This window comes from Caenorhabditis remanei, chromosome II, assembly GCF_010183535.1.
Source record: "Caenorhabditis remanei strain PX506 chromosome II, whole genome shotgun sequence".
NCBI lineage: Eukaryota > Metazoa > Nematoda > Chromadorea > Rhabditida > Rhabditidae > Caenorhabditis > Caenorhabditis remanei.
Window position 1 is genome coordinate 4,669,217 of NC_071329.1, and position 20,673 is coordinate 4,689,889.

Genomic DNA, 20,673 nt, shown 5'->3' on the forward strand with positions numbered 1-20,673 from the left:
TTACATAATCGAGCAACACGGTTTCTTTTTTTTCTCCTTCTCCTTTTTTTCCTCTTCCATCCGTTGGATTCTTAACTGTTCCATCCTTTGATTCTCAATCCTCCAATCTTCCTCCTTCTGATCCATCAAGAATTTCTCAGCCTTCTCAGTCGCCTCCTCCAAGGTTCCCGAAGTAAAAAGGAACTTCGCAAACCCGGAATTCCGACTCAAAACTCGGTGTCTCGTCTCCATCTTCTCCCTTCTAACATCCTTTTTTTCTTCTTTTTCATTCGGGTTTCTTGGGTCACGCCTATATTCTTTCGCAAAAACTTTCTCCCAAAACACAATATTGTCCGCCTCGCTTCCAAGTGTCTTGTTATAGTTCTCCTTGTTCTGAACAAACTCTCTAACATCTGATTCTGGTTCAAAAACTCGATGTGTTCCATTGTCATTGTTCACCAAGGTCTCACCCCAGACCTCTCTCCATTTTTGGTGGGTTCGAGTCTGAAAATTTCGATGATTATAGAATATAGCTGCGCCCATAACTTACAGCTTTATGAGCCGACTTCATTCTATAAAACTTCATAAGATCAGATAACTCGGGATCGATTTTTATTCTGTTCTGAAATAGAGGAGATTTTTGAAGATTATCAAAAAATAGCGTGGAAAATGAAGAGTCGTAGAGAAAACGAAATTTCTCAAGATAATTTCGGTGGATCGCAGATGCACAGTACCGGCCAAAAGTATAACATATTTTTCCTTTTTCAGTTGAAAATGCCCAACTTTGAAAGTGTGTCATGGTAAAACTAACTGTCCCACAAAGTGAATTTTTACAGAATCGAACAGACCAAGAGTGGAACTCCATTTTTGTACAAAACAACTTTTTTGTCCGAACTCATCCTAGAGAGTTATGCTCATTTCAAGACGATAGCTCAAAAATCACTCTATTTTTCACAGAAATGGGACGATTTGAGGGTGTGCTTACTTTGGCGATATGTAACTCCCTATAGGGTGTCCGTACAAAAAAGTTGTCAGCTATAAAAATGAAGCTCTCCCTTAGTTCTCTATGGTTTATACATAATTTACTTTATGGGTCTATCAGTGATACGGTAACACCCTATCAAAGTTAGACATTTCCAACTGAAAAATCACAAATTTTATATCTTACTGCACGGTACTGTGGGCAGCGGAGCTCATTTTCAGAAATATTCTGATCCCTCACTCACCACCGGTTCTCTATTTCTTTTCGCACTTCTTCTTTTGTTTATTTCCTCCACCCTCAGATCTATCTTCTGGTCGATATCATCCGTAAAACACAGCTGCTCTTCTCGTACCGCCCATTTAGTCTCAGTTTCCATGCCTTTCTTCTGATGCTTGATTTTCAGAAATCCCTCAGGACGGTCATAATTGTAATAGGCAATGTCGATTGGTTTCTGTAGTAATCATTTTAATTCCTGGGCTTGTTTTGGTCTGTGACTACCTTTGGATACTTCAATCTACGTCGCTTCTCGGCATTTCTTTTACAATCATAAATGTTTATTGAATCCATGTCTTTAATTCTATCTGTCGTTCTGATAGTCATACTACAAGATTCCCCCGGTCCCAACTCATAGCAACCGTACGCCGCCGCAGGGGTCACTCCGTGTTGTCCACTTGATTTGGCATCTTTGAAATCCACCAAGTAGTAATAGGAATCGAATTGACAACGAAGGGTTTGAGTGTCTTCAGTCGGATTCTTGATGGTGATTTTGAGAGGTTCCGATGGTGGAACAACTAACTTTTCTGGGCTGATTTTCAGCAAAAATGGTGCGTCGGGAAGGGTGGCTGAAAATGTTTGAAATTTTCAGAGATAAAATAGCAATTCTATTCAGACACTTGGCGAAATTTCACCACTACAGTATACTGTCACGCGGAACTCGGACAATGGCGGCTGTTAAGCTTGACGCCTTCACAGCAGTGCGTGGCGGAAACGCGCTCCGTTGCACAACGGTGCCAAAAAAGACTTGGCTGGGCGCGAAGTTCAAATTTGACGTATCTTTGCCGTTTCCTTCAATTAAAACCGCGACGCGCACGCAACGCGACTCGGAAAAAATAGTTTAAATCGTTTCGTTGCAGATCTTACGCCTCGCACCCCATGCGTCCTAGGGCACTTCACTATAAGTTCACCCATGCAGTAGTGGCATAAAGTATAGCAGTTTTAGAACGCCGTAGTTTCCAAACGTTTAGTTTCAAAACATCCGGTTCCAGAACGTCCCAATACCCACTAATCGCTAAACTCACACTTCTCCGCTCCTTTGTTACTGCTCGAGGTCTCAGTTGGTTTGACAGATTTTATAGCGGCTGAAAATAAAGTTTGGATGGTTCCAGTTGCTAAACGTCTCGGTTTCGAAAAGTCCCGAACAAACCATTCTCAAAATGTTAGCCTTAGAGCGCACTTACATTTCTCTCCTATCTTCTTTCCATCCTTCTCGTCGGTCTCTTCAGACGTCTTTGGGGAATTCGGGGCTGCTGGAATTATCGGGAATTTGATAATATGCTCTATTGACAACAAGTCGTTTAGTTCACGTGGACTGCACAACATGGTTATCAATGGAGCGCACTTGCTCCTTCCCCCGATACTCGGCTAGCCCCAACTCACATTTCTCTGCAATGCCCTTGCTTTTGAGATCGCCTTTCGACTTTTCTGACATTGTTCAAGAGTTTTTATCCCTTTTCGATGTGGGAATAAATTTTCTGGAGGAAATGGGTTTTTTCTTTTCTATTGGAACCAATCCACGTGCAAGGTCAATTACTTTTTTCCGTTCTGGTTGGCGTGAAACCGAGACAGTTTTAAAGCGCCTTTTTTCACTGAATGTTTAACTAACAAACGCGCCCGCTGGGGTTACGGTAAGCTTTTGGCACCAAGTCAACGCGAATGCTCTGTCATTTTTGTACGCGACGCAACCGCAGCGCCTCTTCAATGCCAGAAAAAAGACAATTTCACCGGTATTTCAAAAATATGGCTGGATTATATCGGTGGACTCAGAATTTTTGGGAAACAGAATGTTTCTTGGAGCCAGGTCATAAAAATTAGTCCGCATTGGGGTTGAGCAGAATTCCGCCTCGCGCTTTCCGCCCAAAAGTGTTTTATTCCGCTTTTCGCCTTCCGCCATTTCAAATGTTGCTTCTCAACAATGCCGTTTTGCCATTGTGCAACTAGGACACTTCGCAACTTTCCCGGTTTCTATTTTTCGACCTCCGAGACGTTTTGAAACAAAAGTTTCCAATGATATATGTAATATCCTAAGCCAACTGCGACCGCGCACACTTCCCTAGTTAGAAAAAATCGATTTTTTTCAAGTTCAAAAGTAGGTAACATCCAGCCCCCAATTCATTCAATTCATTCACATCCAAGTACAAAAATGATTTCAGCAAATTGAGCAGCACGGATTCTTCTTCTTCTTCTTTTTTTCCTCCTTATTCTCTTCTTTTTTCTCTACTGTTTTCTCCTCCTCCTGCTTCACTGGCTGCTCCATTTCAGGTCCCTTCTCTTTCTCGGGCTCCATTCTTACTTGCTCAATGTGTAAATCGTAATTCTTCAGATTTTCCTTTCTCTGATCCTCCAAAAATTGTTCAGCTTTCTCAAGTGACTCCTCCAATGTCTCCGCAGTGAAATCATGCTTTCCAAACCCGACATTTCGATCCAAAAGTGTTTTTTTAAACCTATAATGATTTTCAATATTTTCTTTCAGAAGAATGCGTCCCCAGAATGCAGCATTGTCCTCCTCGGTTCCAAGTGTCTTGTTATAGTTCTCCTTGTCCATCAAAAATTGGTCGACAACAAAATCTGGTTGGACAGAAAAAACTCGATGCGTTCCATCGTCATCGTTCCTCAACTTTTCACCCCAACTTGCTCTCCATTTTTGGTGGCGTTGAGTCTAAAAATTTTATGAATGAATATATTATACAGTACCGTGCAGTAAGATATACAACTTGACTTTTTTCAGTTGAAAATGACCAACTTCGAGAGGGTGTCATGGTAATACTAATTGTCCTTCAAAGTAAGACATGTATAAACCAGACAAAGCAAATCTAGAGATTCATTTTTATAAATGGCAACTATTTGTACGAATACTCCCTAGCAAGTTACCTATCGATAAAGTAATTTCTCCTTCAAATCGTCTCATTTCATTGCAAAATTGTGCGATTTTTAAGCTGTCCCCTCAAAATGAGCATAACTCTCTAGGAAGTGTCCGTACAAAAAAGTTGTCAATTACAAAAATAGAGCTCTACCTTTGTTCTGCATGGTTTATACATCATTTACTTTGTGGGACAATCAGTGATACCGTAACACCCTCTCAAAGTTGGTTATTTTCAACTGCAAAAGGCCGAACTGTATAGCTTACTTTGCCCCCCCCCCCCCCTCTAAAGTCGACAACTTACAGCCTTATAAAGCCACTTCATTCTGTAAAACTTCATATATTCCGGTGGATTGGGATCGGTTTCGTTCTGAAAATTGAAGTACTGGTTTCGAAGATGTTGTGGAGACGAGACATATGGGGTGCTGTCAACAATCAGAAGTGCCCACTATGGATTCGGTACAAGACTGCCTCCTTATAAGAACCGCCCGTATCGGTTCTATTTTAGAGAGTCCTGGCAGCACCGGAAATTGAAGTCCGTTAAAACGCATTCAAAATCTGGAGTCCCTCACGAGACTAAACCTGAGAAAGTGAAACCGGGAAAAAAGGATAATTATAAAGTAGGTGTTGGGCAAGGAGGGGAGGGACAATAAAAGAATCAGTACTCAGAATCGTACAATATTATTCACAAGAAGATACTTGAATTCCGATGGCCAAAGAAATGAGGGACATCAATAGTTAAGGCGTTCCAAATAGGTATTACAGTTGAGAAAAAATTAGAGCAATTAGGATTTACACAGATAAGAGACACGGGGGGAGGAGCTTAACCTGACATGGGTCTCAAGACTAGGAAAATATGAGGCGCCGATTATGAAATTGTATAAGAGAAGTGGTTGCGCTTTGAGCCTACAGTGGCGCGTAGAAAATAGGTCAAGTTGGGAGAGGCGATCAGAGTAGGATCGATAAGGTGTGTTACAGCGTTGAAGAGTTACAGCTTCGTAACTACGATGTTTTGCAACTACGACGTTTCGCAACCATGCCGCATTTACGTATTTGGGTCAGTTAAAAAGGGACTGGGAACATATTCAAAAACAATTAAATAGAAGAAAAAGTTATCTGACCCTTTTTTGACAAAACTAGGCCACACTACTGTTAATTTTATGGCTGCGAAACGTTGTAGTTGCGAAATGTCCTTACTCACCTCCTCCTTGTCCTTTTCTTTCTCTTTAGCTTTTTCATCCTCCAACCGCATAATTTCCTTGATATCATCCGTCAAATGCAATCGTTTTGTTCGCGCCACCCATTTAGCATTCGATTGTTTCTCTTTCTTCCGGTACTGGAATTTCAGAAATCCTTCAGGACGATCATAATTGTAAAAGGCAATGTCAATGATGTTCTGTAAACCGTTTTGACTAAAATCCATGATTTTCTAGGTGTATGTTCTTACGCTTTGATCCCTCAACCTTGGCAAGTGTGCGAATGGTTTTTTAACGTCATAAGTACCCTTTTGCAACGTTTCCAATTGGACACTCTGATCAATTTCTCTATCCGTCATTCTGATCGTCATACTACAAGATTCCCCCGGTCCCAACTCATAGCAACCGTACGCCGCCGCAGGGGTCACTCCGTGTTGTCCACTTGATTTGGCATCTTTGAAATCCACCAAGAAATAGTAGGAATCGAATGTACAACGAAGGGTTTGAGTGTCTTCAGTCGGATTCTTGACGGTGACTTCGAGAGGTTCCGGATATGGAAAAACTAGTTTCTCAGGGCTGATTTCGAGCAGGAATGATGCCTTGGTGGCTGAAAATTTTAGAAGTTGAGGATTTCGCAGAGGGGTCTAAATTTTCAGGCAGTACTATTAGCACGGCACGTTTCTTACAAGCGCGCTCTACCGAAACTGAAGAAAATTGTGTGTAAAATTGAGAGACTCAGAGAAAGAAAGACATTTTTCAAGGGCATTTCTCGAAATTCCCTCATTCAAATGACTCGAGAATTTAGCAACTGGTACTTTCGAGAGCGTAGATCCCGAATCTGAAATAAAATGTTGTTAAATCCTTCTGTGCGCCGAGTTATTAGCCATCAAACTTTTCCTAAGTTTTTATAGACTACTAACACCACCGAAGGTTCAAAAACTGTGGGATAGACCGCGTGTCACACAAAAAGTATAAACTAACGGAAAAGTTTGCCGGCTCATAGCTCGGTTCACAGAAGGATTAAGCAGAATTTTATTTCAGATTAGGAATGTACGCACTCGAAAGTACCAGGGCGCAATTTTTGAGTCGTTTGAAAGAAGGAGACTTCGAGGACTTCCCTTGTAAGATAAACGGAAATAATTTTCTGCATTATAGCAAAGTGGAGCGCGAAGCCCCGGGATCTGTCGGCTGCTAAGCATGACACGCCACAACACAAAACGTCAAAGTTGCCAAATATCTAGTTTCGAAATGTCCAGTTCCAGAACATCTCCAAAAACTTACGTTCTGGCGATGACTCTCCTCTTCTATTCGTTTTTTTTTCTTTACCTTTCCTTGGTCCCTTCGGGCCCCCTCGGGAATTTCCATTAACTTTTGCGACCTCTGAAAATAGTTTCAGACGTTTCATTACCAGCTGTTTTAAAACCGAGATGGTTCTAAAATGTCCCAATACTCACTTCGTCCTCCTAAATTCCCTTTCTCAATTCTCTTCCTAAGTCTTCTCTCGTTTTTTGACGGTGTCTCACAAGAAACGACAGATTTAGGTGCTGAAAATGTATGGGACGTTTTAAAACCATATTGATTTCAAAACGTCCGGTTCCAGAACGTCCCAATACCCAAAAATTCCAAAACTCACACTTCTCCACGTTTTCCTTCTTACTGCTCTTGGCGGCGCCTGAAAATTTGAAAATCTCTTTTTTTGCATTAGAGCGCACTTACATTTCTCTTCTATCTTCTTTTCATCTTTCTCCACAATGTTGTCTTCAGATGTCTTTGGGATAACCGGGACGACAGCTATAATATGTGAATAAGCGATCTGGTAAGTTCGCTATATCGATAACAATCCGTGTAGTCTGCGTGGACTTCAATAACTACTCAAAAGTGTTATCTATAGAGCGAATTTGCTCCTTCCTCAATACCCGGCTAGACTCAACTCACATTTCTCTGCATTGTCCTTACTTTTGGGACCATCTTCCTCTTTTTCAGCCATTTCTTGAGAACTTCAACAAGTTTTCAAAATGGCAATACATTTTCTGAGGAAATATAGGGGGCAGTCGTTTTTTTTAAAACATTTCACGTGAAAGGTCAATCTTTTTTTTATTGTGGAGTCAAATTTCACTCATTATTTTTTTGTCAAGTTTCCCCGTCCTAACCCGCCACTGACCGCTCTAACCTCTACTAACCGACCGGCCTGTAACAGCACCCTCCTAGTTTACTGAACTGATTGAGAACGCATAAAAAATTATTTTTCATAATATAACTAAGTCGAAAAGTATTATGCAACTAAAACGTTTTAACTTTCACGGTTTCCAGTTTTCGACCTTCGAAATGTTTCGAAACATTTTTTCGATTTTTCGGTGGTTTTCGAAACATTTTAAGGCGTTTTCGGTCCAAACTTCTCAAAAAAAACCGTTGGAAAAAATTGGGAAATTTCTGCTGAAATTTTCAAAAATTAAATTTAAAAAATAGTGATTTTTCCTGTTTTTTTCATATTACCCATTCGCCGGTGGCTGACCACTCGCTCAAAGTTCGGCCCGGGGTCGCGGAGTGGGTCTCGACGCGACTACCGTAGTATAAAACTTTTTGATGTCTAAAGTACTGTAGAGAGCCGCTGTAAATCGAAATTCCGCAACGAGACCCACCCCGCGACCCCCGGCCGAACATCAACTCATTTTTCACACAGTTTTCTTGAACTTTTTTTTTCGAAATTTCCGGTTTTTGAGGTCAAAATCTTTCGAAATTGTTTTTTCGATTCTTTCGGTACGAAGTTTTCGAATAAAAAAATTTTGCACAGCCATGATATAGATCCTGTCGATTGTCCACTGCGACCTCTAGTTCAAAAGTAGGGCTCTATTCCAGTTTAGATGTCCTTTAAAAATTTGAACGTCCCAAAAAACATTTAGACGTCCTTTGAAACATTTAGACGTCCTTTGAAACATTTAAACGTCCTTTCGGATCCCAAATATGTTCAAAAATGTTTAAACGTCCCAAAAAACATTTACACGTCCCAAAAAACGTTTAGACGTCCCATTAAATATTAAGACGTCCCTTGAAGTCCGAAAATTGATTTTATCAAGAATACTCCCCCACCCCAGTTTAACAAGTGGGGGGGGGGGGGGGCTCTTCTAAGGTTGATTTTGGGGGCGATGCTTCAATTAGCGTGGGGGCCATACTTGAATGATCCCCAAATTTCCTATTTCCGAGAAATTTTTTCGGAAAAACTTTGGTTGCGAAATTTTCAGAAATATTTTGGTGTTGATAAAAAATATTTTTTTCGAAATCAAAAGAAATTGCTGCAAAATCAACATGAACAGTGCCAAAATGTCAAATCTGTGTCAAAATTAACAAAATTTTTAGTTTTTGCTGCATATTCATTGATTTCGGGCTCCGCGACCATTCAAAACTGCGACATTTCGCAACCGCGACATTCCGCAACTCACGTAAGTTTCGCAACTACGACACTTCGCAACTGCGGCATTTCGCCACTAGTCATTTCGCAACTGCGACACTTCGCAACTATGATGTTTCGCAAATTGTCGTAGTTACGAAATGTCGCAGTTGCGAAATGAACAGCTGCGAAGTGTCGCAGTTGTGAATTGTCGCGGAGCCTGATTTTGACAATAAAGCATTTGAAAAGTCGAGTTTCCGAATGTTCCGAAATGAACAATTGCTGTGAAAAAAATAAAGTTTGGCCAAAGATTTTCAAAAAAATCGAAGCAAAACTTTCTCCAAGTTCAAAAGTAGATAAAAAATCCAGCCCCCAATTCATTCAATTCATTCACAACCAAATACAAAAAAGTTTACAAAATTGAGCAGCACGGATTCTTCTTCTTCTTCTGTTCCTCCTTATTCTCTTCTTTTTTCTCCACTTTCTTCTCTTCCTTCTGCTTCACTGGCTGCACCATTTCAAGTTCCTTCTTAAATTCTTCTTCCTTCTCTAAATCTTCTTTCTCCTTCTTATTCTTCTGCTCTATCTCGCGCTCCATTCTTACTTGTTCAATGTGTAAATTATAATTCTTACTATCTTCTTTCCTCTGATCTTCCAAAAACTTCTCAGCCTTCTCAAGTGACTCCTCCAACGTCTCCGCAGTGAAATCATGCTTTCCAAACCCAGCATTTCGATCCAAAATCGCTATTTTACACTCATAATTTCTAATATTCCGTGTTACAAAAATGCGTTTCCAGAAAGCAAGATTGTCTTTCTCGGTTCCAAGTGTTTGGTTGTAATTTTCATTGTTCCGCACAAATTGGTCAACAACAAAATCTGGTTGGACAGAAAAAACTCGATGCGTTCCATCGTCATCGTTCCTCAACTGTTCACCCCAACTTGCTCTCCATTTTTGGTGGCTTTGAGTCTGAAAAATTCGATGAATATATTTGTTCAGAACACTTCTAACAACTGCGTTCCACCGATATGCCCTTGAAAATGTCTCTTTTTTTCTCTAAGTTTCTCAATTTCGCACACAATTTTCTTCCGTTTCGAATAGAGCGTGGTTGTAAGACGCGTGTCGCGCGAATAGCTCCACCTCACTCAAATCGATAACTTACAGCATTGTGAAGCCATTTCATTCTGTAAAACTTCATATTTTCCGGTGGATTGGGATCGGTTGCTGTTTCGTTCTGAAAATTAATGGATACGTTTTGAATGTAACTTAGATTTAACTAAACTTTAACTAAAATTTCAGATTGGTATCAAAGTTGAGCGGGATCCGGTTTTTAAAATGGCAGAAGGCGGAAGACAGAATTGGAAATTTTTAGGCGGATAGTGGAATGCGGGAGGTGAAAATGGAGAAAATCGGCAGAAACCGGAAACCGGAAGGCGAAATGAAAAAAATGTCGGTAGGCTGAATTCCGCTCAACCCTGACTCGTATTGGAGACCGCTAAAAATTATTCGATATTTAGAAGCTAAATTTCCGGAATTCTAATGTCCGTACAAGTCTGTCAGAAACGAAAAACGTAAATGTTTTTGATCAAATTGAGAAAACGAATAGGCAGGCACAATTTCTGGACATGGAGAATGACGGACAAACAGAAAGAAGAGGGGACATCACTGTTCCAAAATTTAAGATTTTTTGATATGAGTCGATTCAAGAAGCCAGGGAGAAGAGAAAATCGTCTTGGTGCGAAATCCGAAAATCAGCCTGAGTTGTGAGATCTCAAAGTGCCGAAAATCGCTCCTCGTCGTGCACTTTTACAGTACATTACAATAGAAATTCTTCTCGTCTGCACTTCAATTTTTCGAAAATAGTGGTGTCCCCCTTCAAGAAAATTTTGTTCACCTCACTCACCTCATGTGTTCCTTCATTCCCCTTTGCTTTCTCTTTACTTTTTTCATCCTCCAACCGTATCATCTCCTGAATATCATCCGTCAAATGCAATTGTTGTTTTCGCACCACCCATTTAGCATTCGTTCGTTTTTCTTTCTTGCGGTACTCAAATTTCAGAAATCCTTCAGGACGCTTATGATTGTAAAAGACAATGTCAATGATATTCTGTAAGCCGTTTTGACTAAAGTCAATAAGTTGTATATTCTTACACTTCGATCCCTCAACCTTGGTAAGTGTGAAAATGGTTTTTTAACATTATAAGTACCCTCCCTTAACGTTTTCAAGTCGACACTCTGATCAATTTCTCTATCTGTCGTTCTTACTGTCAAACTACAAGATTCACCCGGTCCCAACTCATAGCAACCGTATGCCGCCGCAGGGGTTACTCCTTGTTGTCTACTTGATTTGGCATCATTGAAATCCACCAAGAAGTAATAGGAATCGAATGTACAACGAAGGGTTTGAGTGTCTTCAGTCGGATTTCTGACGGTGACTTTGAGAGGTTCCAATGGTGGAACAACTAACTTCTCTGGGCTGATTTCCAGCAGGAACGGTATTTTGGGGGCTGAAAATTTCAGAGTTTGAAGTTTTTGCGTTAGTTTTCAAGCAGCGTTGTGTAAATGGACTGCAAATTGTTTTAACCAGGGAAGTTCTCTTTTAAACGACTCAAGAATTTAGCCCCTGGCACTTTTGAGTACGTAGATTCCGAATCTGAATTAAAATTTGAGTTAGAAACCGTCAAACCAAGTTAGAAGCAGTCAAACTTTTCAGCGGGATACGTTAGGGTAAACATTTTATAAGTTTGACGGCTCATAACTCGGCTCTCCAGAAAGATTTAGCAGAAGTTTATTTCAGATTCGGAATCTACGGACTCGAAAGTACCAGAGGTCATATTTTTGAATCGTTTGAAAGAGGATACTTCGAGGACATCCGTTGTAAGATAAACGAAAATAATGTTCAGTATTATAGGAAAGTGGATCCCGGGAACTGTCGGCTGCAAATAAGACAAGACACTACGAAAAATGTCAAAGTTGTCAAATGTCTGGTTTCGAAATGTCCGGTTCCAGAACGTCCCCAAAAACTTACGTTCTGGCGATGACTGTCCTCTTCTATTCGTTTTGTTAACTTTACCTTTCCGGGGTCCCTTCGGGGCCCCTCGGGAATTTCCATCAGTTTTGAAGACCTCTGAAAATGTTTTGAAAACGAAATAATTCTAAACCGTCCCAATGCTCACTTCGTCCTCCTAAATTCCCTTTTTCGATTCTCTTCTTCCGTCTTCTCTCGTTTTTCGACGGTGTCTCACAAGAAACGACAGATTTTGGTGCTGAAAATGTATGGGGCGTTTCAAAATCTACAGTTATTTCAGAACGTCCGGTTCCAGAACGTCCCAATACCCAAAAATTCCAAAACTCACACTTCTCCACGTTTTCCTTCTTACTGCTCTTGGCGGCGCCTGAAAATGTGAAAATCTTTTTTCTTGCATTAGAGCGCACTTACATTTCTCTCCTATCTTCTTTTCATCTTTCTCCACAATGTTGTCTTCAGATGTCTTTGGGATAACCGGGACGACAGCTACAATAGGTTTGATAACAGGTAAGGTAAGTTCGCTCTATCGACAATCCGTGTAGTCTGCGTGGACTTCAAGAACTACTCAAAAGTGTTATCTATAGAGCGAATTTGCTCCTTCCTCAATACCCGGCTAGACTCAACTCACATTTCTCTGCATCGTCCTTACTTTTGAGACCATCTTCCTCTTGTTCAGCCATCACTTGAGAACTTCAGCAAGTTTTCAAAATGGCAATACATTTTCTGAAGAAATATAGGGGGCAGTCGGTTTTTTTTAAACATTTCACGTGAAAGGTCATCCTTTTTTCCATAGTGGTGGCAAATTTCACTCATTACTTTTTGTAAAGTTTGATAGTAACCGACCGGCCTGTAACAGCACCCTCCTAGTTTACTGAACTGACCGAGAACGCATAAAGATAGAGAACGCGGAAGACTTTCCAATGATGATCACGGTCGAACAAAATTTTTGGATTTTTCGGTGGTTTTCGAAACATTTTAAGGCGTTTTCGGTCCAAATCTTTCAAAAAAAAACAGTTGGAAAAATTTTGGAAACTTCTGCTGAAATTTTCAAAAATTAAGTAAAAAACGGTGATTTTTCCTGTTTTTTTCATATTACCCATCCGCCGGTGGCTAAATATTGAGACGTCCTTTAAAGTCCGAAAATTTGGTTTTAAATAATTAGACTTCCCAAAAAACATTTAAACGTCCCAAAAAATGTTTAGACGTCCCTTCAACACTAAAAGTCACTGAAAGTGTTCAAGGGACGTCTAAATGTTTTTTGGGACGTCTAAATCTTCAGAACTATGTTTTGGGATCTCAAGGGACGTCTAAACATTTTATGGGACGTTTAAACGTTTTTTGGGACGTCTAAACTTTTGAAAGGACGTTTTAAAAAAATTAGAGTGCGAAAGGACGTTTAAGTGTTTTAAGGGACGTAGATGAAACTCAGCGTCCAATTTATTCCCTTCATTCACATCCAAATACAAAAACGTTTACAAAATCGAGCAGCACGGATTCTTTTTCTTCTTCTTCTTTTCCTCCCTTTTCTCCACTTTTTTCTCCTCCACCTGCTTCACTGGCTGCACCATTTCACACGCCGTCTTCAATTCTTCTTCCCTCTCTAAAAATTTTTTTTCAGGTTCCTTCTTCAAGTCTTCTGCCTTCTGTGTTTCTATTTTCTTCCGATTATTCTTCTTTTTCTTGCACACTTTCTCTCGCTGCGTTCTTTCTTGTTCACCTAATTCATTTATTTCCTTCAGATATTCCTCCTTCCTATCGTCCCAGAATTTTTCCGCCTTTTCAAGTGACTCCTCCAATGTCTCCGCAGTGAAATCATGCTTTCCAAACCCGACATTTTGATCCAAAATATTTTTTTTTCCGCTCGTTCCTATCGACTGCGTACTTTCCAATATGTTCTTTCACAAAAACGTTTGTCCAGAAATTAATATTGTCCTCCTCGGTTCCAAGTGTCTTGTTATAGTTTTCCTTGTCCTTCAAAAATTGCTCAACAGCTGAATCTCTTCGGACAGGAAAAACTCGATGCGTTCCATCGTCATCGTTCATCAACTGTTCACCCCAACTTCCTTTCCAGCTTTGGTGCCTTTGAGTCTGAAAATTTTTTCCGAATATAGATAGCTCCTCTCCACTCAAATCGATAACTTACAGCATAATAAATCCACTTCATTCTGTGAAACTTCATATATACCGGTGGATTGGGATCGGTTGCTGTTTCGTTCTAAAAAACCAATATATGTGGTTCCAATTCGTATCAGTTGGGATCCGGGCGGTTCCGATTTGGGAGAACTGCGTTCGTTTACAGTATTGGTCATAGAAATTGCGACACTTGCAGTTTTCAGTGGAAAATTGTCAACTTTGTGAGTGTGAGATGGCCTCCCTGATCGTATCACCATATCGATTGTTCATGGAGTGTGCAGATCACAAATAGAGCTTCATTTTTGTAGTTGACAACTTTTTTGTACGACCACTTTCTATGAAGTTACAGGCAGTCAATGTAAACATCTCAAAAATCTCATCTTTTAGCACTAAAAATGGGCACAATTGCTAGAAATTACTTTGACGATGTGTCCGTTAGGATGTGTTCGTACAAAAAAGTTGTCAACTACAAAAATGAAGCTCTATTTGTGAACTATACACCAGAGTTGCGCGGAAGTGATTTTTTCTAAAACGGAAGTCGGAAGTCGGAAGTAAAATTTTGAAAACGGAAGTTGGAAGCCGGAAGTCGGAAGTGAAAAAACGCCCGGAAGTCGGAAGTCGGAAGTAGATTTTTTCGCAAAGATTCAAAAACTCCTAGAAAAAGTTCATAAAATTCGCGAAAATCAGTGGAAAATTAGTTTTTGGCTGAAGAAAAGCCTAATTTCTGTCCTTTTAGACCATTTTTCCTTGTATTTCTGCAAAATATACTTTTCGGAAATTCCAAATTTATGGAATGGCGGAAGTCGGAAGTAACAATCCGAAAACGGAAGTCGGAAGTGAAAAACAGCCCGGAAGTTGGAAGTCAGAGTCGGAATTCCGCGCAACTCTGCTATACACTCAATCGATATTGTGATACCATCAGAGAGGACGTCTCACACTCTTTCTCACAAGTTGACCATTTTCTACAATAAAAAGTGCAAGTGTCGCATTCTTTATGGTCAGCTGATGACCGCTAAAAAGTATTCAAAATCTGGAAGTTGGAGTTACCAAATTTGAAATTCCGTATAATTCAGTCAGAAACAAAAAACAATGGACTTTTTTAAACCAGGCATTTCAAGACTTGGAATTTCGAAACTATGGCATAACACGTTTCGACACACAGTTAGCGCTAATGTATGCTCCGGGACGTATGGAAACGGCCTTCTAAACCAAAGTTGAAAAGATTTGCGATTTCCGCCTTCGGTCATTTTGAGATTTTTTTCGCCTCCTGCCTAGAAAATGTCAGGCTGAGATAAGCGGAAGAGTTGGCGGAAGAAATCCTTAAATTGGCGGAGTAGCTTTTCTTTGGGACGGTAGCAAAAAGTGTTAAATAGATGAAATTTGCAGCATAAATTTGTCTGTCGATTGGAAAAAACAGGACCCAAATATTTTAAAAACTAAACGAGTTACAGTCAGTTTAAGCCTGTATTCCGCCTTCCGCCCTGAGGCCATTTGCCGGAAGGCGGAATACAAGCCTTGATGACTGTAACTCGTTTAGTTTTTAATATTTTAATGTCCTGTTTTTTCCATTCGATAGACAAATTTATGCTGCAAATTTCATCTATTGAACACTTTTTGCTACCGTCCCAAAGAAAAGCTACTCCGCCAATTTAAGATGTCAGCATAAAACATATATTCGCCTACTCGAATTCACTTATACTTCACAAGAAACGCATTCCCCCCAACTCTAAAGTTGACTGACAAAAAAAAGTAAACCTTACTCACCTCCTCCTTGCCCTTCTCTTCCTCTACACTTTTTTGCTCCTCCAACCGTATCATCTTCCTAATATCATCCGTCAAATGCAATTGCTTTCTTCGCACCACCCATTTAGCATTCGATCCTTTTTCTTTCTTCCGGTACTGGAATCTTAGAAATCCTTCAGGACGATCATAATTGTAAAAGGCAATGTCAATTATGTTCTGTAAACCGTTTTGACTAAAATCCATGCTTTCGTAGGTTCTTACGCGTCGATCCTTCAACCTTGGTAAGTGTGGAAATGGTTTTATGACATTGTAAGTGCCATTCATTAACGTTTTCAAGTCGACACTCTGATCAATTTCTCTATCTGTCGTTCTTACTGTCAAACTACAAGATTCACCCGGTCCCAACTCATAGCAACCGTACGCCGCCGCAGGTGTCACTCCGTGTTGTCCACTTGATTTGGCATCTTTGAAATCCACCAAGAAGTAATAGGAATCGAATGTACAACGAAGGGTTTGAGTGTCTTCAGTCGGATTTCTGACGGTGACTTTGAGAGGTTCCGATGGTGGGACAACTAGCTTCTGTGGGCTGATTTCAAGCAGGAATGGTATCTTGGTGGCTGAAAATTTTAGAGGGTGAAATTTGGCGTGAATTTTGAAGCATCGTTGTTTAAATTGACGGCGAGGTGTTTTAAAGGAGGTGAGAACGCAAAAAAATTGTGATCGAAATTGTGATTGAGAAGCACCCACATTTATCACAGCCCCGAGTGGGCGACCTCGTTCTCGGCCGTGTCAGCCGGTTGCGGTTTTGTACCCATGCGCGTTCGGTCATGTTTTCGGGTCCCACAGAGCAATCACTTACCGAATTTTGAGCCAACATTTTTTTGAGTTCTCACCACATGGGAAGCCCTCAATGTTTCCTTTTTCAAACGACTCAAGGTTTTCCCCCCGTTACTTTCGAGTCCGTAGATTCTGATTCTAAAATAAAATTCTGCTAAATCCTTCTATGAGCCGAATTGTGCGCCGTCAAACTTTTCCTCTTCCCGCAGACCGCGTGTCACACAAAAGACGCTCATCTAAAGGAAAAGTTTGACGGCTTATAACTCGGATCACAGAAGGATTTAGCAGAGTTTTGTTTTAGATTTTGAATCTACGGAGTCGTTTGAAAGACGGCAAATGTCAGAGTTACCAAATGATTGGTGTTGAAATGTCCGGTTCCAGAACGTCCCCTAACCCACTAAACCAAAAAAAAATCGAGATGGTTCTAAAACGTTTCAATACTTACTTCGTCCTGAATTCCCTTTCTCGATGCTCGTATTAAGTCTTCTCTCGTTTTTCGACGCTGTCTCACAAGATACGACAGATTTCGGTGCTGAAAATTTATGAGACGTTTTAAAACCATATTGATTTCAAAACGTCCGGTTTCAAAACGTCCCAATACGCAACAATCCCAGAACTCACACTTCTCCTCTTTTTTCTTACTGCTAGCCGCGTTTTCCTTCTTTTCGGCGCCTGAAAGTGTTGGGGAATTTTCTCAAAATATCCGTTTTAGAATGTTTCGGTTTAGAAACGTCCTGCACCCAATTTCAAAGTTTTGCATTAGAGCGCACTTACATTTCTCTCCTATCTTCTTTTCATCTTTCTCCACAATGTTGTCTTCAGACTTTTTCGGGATAACCGGGACGACAGCTATAATATGTGAATAAGCGATCTGGTAAGTTCGCTCTATCGATAACAATCCGTGTAGTCTGCGTGGGCTTCAATAACTACTCAAAGTGTTATTTATAGAGCGAATTTGTTCCTTCCTCAATACCCGTTTATGCTGAACTCACATTTCTCTTCGTCGTCCTTACTTTTGAGACCATCTTCTCCTTTTTCAGCCATTACTTGAAAACTTCAACAAGTTTTCAAAATGAGAATGCATTTTCTAAAAAAAAATGTCGTTTTTTTTTCTTTTCAATTGGAACCATTTCACGGGAAAGTTCATTCACTTTTTCCGTTCTGGTTCTCAATGTTGTTACCCTTGCAAAACGTCCGCCCTGACCGCCCGGACTATAAGTAACCTCCTGGCAGGTCTGTCCTGTCCCCATACTGACTCACTACCGGGCGTATTCGAGCTCCCAAACAGCCAAATTTTACTTATTAATTTTTTGTAAAGTTTGACCGTCCTAACCCGCCACTGACCACTCTAACCTCTAGTAACCGACCGGCCTGTAACAGTACCCTCCTAGTTTACTGAACTGATTGAGAACGCATAAAAGGAAAACCACCACAGAGACAATATCAACTGTCGTGAATTCTCTACTACTACGTTAGATGTCCAAATCAAATACAGCGTGCTTGCTCTTAGAAGAAATGGGAATTCCTTCAATATTTGATCCACATATAGTGTAAGGACGTTTTTCAAAAATTCAATCCTAATACTGTTGTTTAGTGAAAACTACTTAAAAGATAAATGTGGACAGAAGAAGAAAGGTGAGCTACTAATGAATGTTGAAGTGTTCAAGAATTAAGATCAACTATGTGACTTCTGATAATCAATTTTATTCCAAAAGCAATATTCTATTTTTCAGATGCATCCTGCAAAGATGCTCCACAAGAAATCCTCAATGCGTGTAAAAGCTGTTTTTCTGATTGCGACACAAAAATTCGCAAAATTGTTGAAAAGTTCTGTGAAGGAGAAAGTGAATGTAAATTGCTTTATCGCTAAAAGAAAAACGATTTAAGTTTCAGCACCTGCTTGTGACTGGTTACCAAAACCGACAACAACTTCCACCACTACCACTACTACAACTACAACAACCTCGACTGTCACTCCGACTACCACTTCCAACCATCTCCCATTGATCATTGGAATAGTTGTCGCGACCGTTGTTCTCCTCGCTGTCAGTATTGCTCTATTCTTCTACTGTCGCAAGAAGAAGGCAGCAGCACGTGGAAAGGGATCAATGACTGGAACAACTACCGGAACGACTTCGGCATCTGGAACTGCTATGACTGGAACAACTACTGGAAAATCGAAGACTGGAACAAACACTACGAAGAAGTCAAAAACTGGGAAGAAAGCGAAGAAATCCAAGAATCAAACATTGACTAGTTATTGATTTTGATTTCATTCATAAAAATTTACTTGTTTTATAACAAATACCGGTTTTGAATAAATTTCTTTAAAAAAGGCGGTCTTCAGAAGTTTCCCATTCTAGATTTTAGTATCTTGTCAGAACTAAGCTTCGCCAGAACTGAATTGGCAGATTCTGTATTGCCTGTCTCAATTACTCACGGAAGGAATAAGTTCCATTGATAACGGAAAGATTTAGATTTTGGCACCTGTCCTAATAGCAGTCCGTCTTACAACTGCGCTTTTCACAGTTTTTTTTACATATTCTCGCATTTTTTAAAAAGTATTTTTTGTAATTTGTGATAGAGAAACACGAGAATAGGTCAATAACTGTAAAGATTTGTGAGTAAAAACTCTGCGTCTATCGCCGAAACTTTATCGTTTGCGGTGGGGCGCAGTTGTAAGAGGGGTGGACTGCTACATCGTTAGAACACTGAGATTACATAGTAAATGAATCTGTGAACTTAATTTGCCCTACGCCTCTGTGGACGGAGAAATCTGGGTCAGAAGTTGGGCTGACGGAGTCAAATTCAGATTCAGACCAATATGAAATATAGTCAGTTCACGCAAAGTTATACTCCTCCAGCTCATCTTCTGACCCTGGTTTTTTGGTCCACAAAAGCATTCAGCAATTTCAGTTTCAAGATTCATTCAATGCTTTATTTCAGATTTCTAATGATGTATCAAATATGCCAAAAGATCAAAGTTACCTCACAAGGCAGACCATCCCCACTAAGAAACAAATCTGGAGACCATGATTCTGAAAAGGGGCAGTTCTGGAACGTTCATATTTTCGGTATTAAAAATGTCATTTCCCCAACAAAAGCCTCTGACCGTTCTGAACTCTACATGACCGCCCAAACCGTCCTGACTCTAAGTAACCTCCCGGAAAGATATTCACTCTCGGCCCCTCCTGGCCTTATACTGACATCGGGTTCGTTCGATATCACGATAACAGTCAAAGTTCCCTCATTCTGTTATAAAAATTTGACCGCCCTAACCGCCCTAAGCCGACCGCCCTGAACTCTAGTAGCCGACCGACCTGTGCCGGCACCTTCCTAGTTTACTGAACTCTTACGGGGTGCATAAAAGGAACAATTTCACCTCAGTTGGGATAGAATTCCGTGAAGTTTTCTTCGGGTTCCTGCTAGACGCTAAACAAAAGAAGATGGGGACGACTTGGTACTATACAATAGTTTTCGACAGTGCAGAAGTGTAAGAACAGTAAATAATAAATGCTTTTCAAATATCAACAATTTCAGTGTGAAACACTTAAAAAATACTTGTAAAAAAGGAAATCGTGAGTTACTGAAACAAGTCTTAGAAATTTTCAATGCTTTCTATGATTTTTCAGTAATGCCTTGCGCAAGACTTCCGGATAAATTAATCGATGAGTGCAACAAATTTAGAGGACATGGTTGTTACGAGAAAGTCCTTGACGGCGTTAAAATTTTTTGCAAATCGAACAAAAATTGTAAGCTGTTCATGTTTCGGATGATTGTCCATAATATTTTCTATTTCAGCACAAGCCTGTAGGTGACTTCCAAAAACAGCGATGCCTCCTACACCGTCTACAACCCGGAGACCCATCACCAGACTCATCACTAGACGCATCACAACCACTACAACCCCTACAACAACTACTACACTTCCTCCTGCAACCACAATCATCACGGATTCCTCTACGGATGCCAGCAGCAATCTCCCATTGGTCATTGTGGCAGTCATCACTATCCTAGCTTTCATTGCCATTGGAATCTCTCTGTTCTGTTATTGCAAAAAGAAGAAGGCAGCTGGGAAGAAGGAACCGATGACTGGAGTGTCCACTGGTAGTAACTCGGCTTCTGGAATCAGTAGCAAGGGAGCAACTACTCCAAAAAAGTCGGAGTATGGGAAAGAGGCAGCTCCGGAGAAGTCGAAGATCAAGACTCCGGAGAAGTCGAATGTGTCAAATATCAAGACAGCGATGAATTATTGA

At 40.4% G+C, this 20,673-nt stretch overlaps 6 protein-coding genes across 6 annotated transcripts; 2 read left to right on the forward strand and 4 right to left on the reverse strand.

Annotated features, from left to right (window-relative positions):
- Positions 1-2,669, reverse strand: GCK72_004539 (uncharacterized protein; the record flags this gene model as incomplete). Its single annotated transcript, XM_053724744.1, has 7 exons — positions 1-483; positions 530-601; positions 1,206-1,412; positions 1,460-1,803; positions 2,260-2,319; positions 2,419-2,487; positions 2,618-2,669. 7 exons carry the CDS (start codon positions 2,667-2,669, stop codon positions 1-3), a joined length of 1,287 nt encoding a protein of 428 aa, XP_053588938.1.
- A 717-nt stretch (positions 2,670-3,386) lies between these two features.
- Positions 3,387-7,280, reverse strand: GCK72_004540 (uncharacterized protein; the record flags this gene model as incomplete). The annotated part of the gene is made up of 9 exons (XM_053724745.1): positions 3,387-3,896; positions 4,402-4,467; positions 5,299-5,493; positions 5,545-5,900; positions 6,575-6,673; positions 6,748-6,837; positions 6,927-6,965; positions 7,010-7,084; positions 7,229-7,280. 9 exons carry the CDS (start codon positions 7,278-7,280, stop codon positions 3,387-3,389), a joined length of 1,482 nt encoding a protein of 493 aa, XP_053588939.1.
- A 1,810-nt stretch (positions 7,281-9,090) lies between these two features.
- GCK72_004541 (uncharacterized protein) lies at positions 9,091-12,384 on the reverse strand (the record flags this gene model as incomplete). Its single annotated transcript, XM_053724746.1, has 8 exons — positions 9,091-9,645; positions 9,839-9,910; positions 10,580-10,783; positions 10,942-11,183; positions 11,705-11,803; positions 11,853-12,071; positions 12,116-12,190; positions 12,333-12,384. The coding sequence occupies 8 exons, from the start codon at positions 12,382-12,384 to the stop codon at positions 9,091-9,093; spliced, it is 1,518 nt and encodes a 505-aa protein (XP_053588940.1).
- Positions 12,385-13,516: 1,132 nt separating this feature from the next.
- Positions 13,517-17,461, reverse strand: GCK72_004542 (uncharacterized protein; the record flags this gene model as incomplete). Its single annotated transcript, XM_053724747.1, has 8 exons — positions 13,517-13,792; positions 13,848-13,919; positions 15,602-15,796; positions 15,842-16,197; positions 16,863-16,949; positions 17,039-17,089; positions 17,192-17,266; positions 17,410-17,461. 8 exons carry the CDS (start codon positions 17,459-17,461, stop codon positions 13,517-13,519), a joined length of 1,164 nt encoding a protein of 387 aa, XP_053588941.1.
- Positions 17,462-17,893: 432 nt separating this feature from the next.
- GCK72_004543 (uncharacterized protein) lies at positions 17,894-18,681 on the forward strand (the record flags this gene model as incomplete). Its single annotated transcript, XM_053724748.1, has 4 exons — positions 17,894-17,967; positions 18,012-18,052; positions 18,151-18,261; positions 18,311-18,681. 4 exons carry the CDS (start codon positions 17,894-17,896, stop codon positions 18,679-18,681), a joined length of 597 nt encoding a protein of 198 aa, XP_053588942.1.
- Positions 18,682-20,250: 1,569 nt separating this feature from the next.
- GCK72_004544 (uncharacterized protein) lies at positions 20,251-20,673 on the forward strand (the record flags this gene model as incomplete). Its single annotated transcript, XM_053724749.1, has 1 exon — positions 20,251-20,673. The coding sequence occupies one exon, from the start codon at positions 20,251-20,253 to the stop codon at positions 20,671-20,673; it is 423 nt and encodes a 140-aa protein (XP_053588943.1).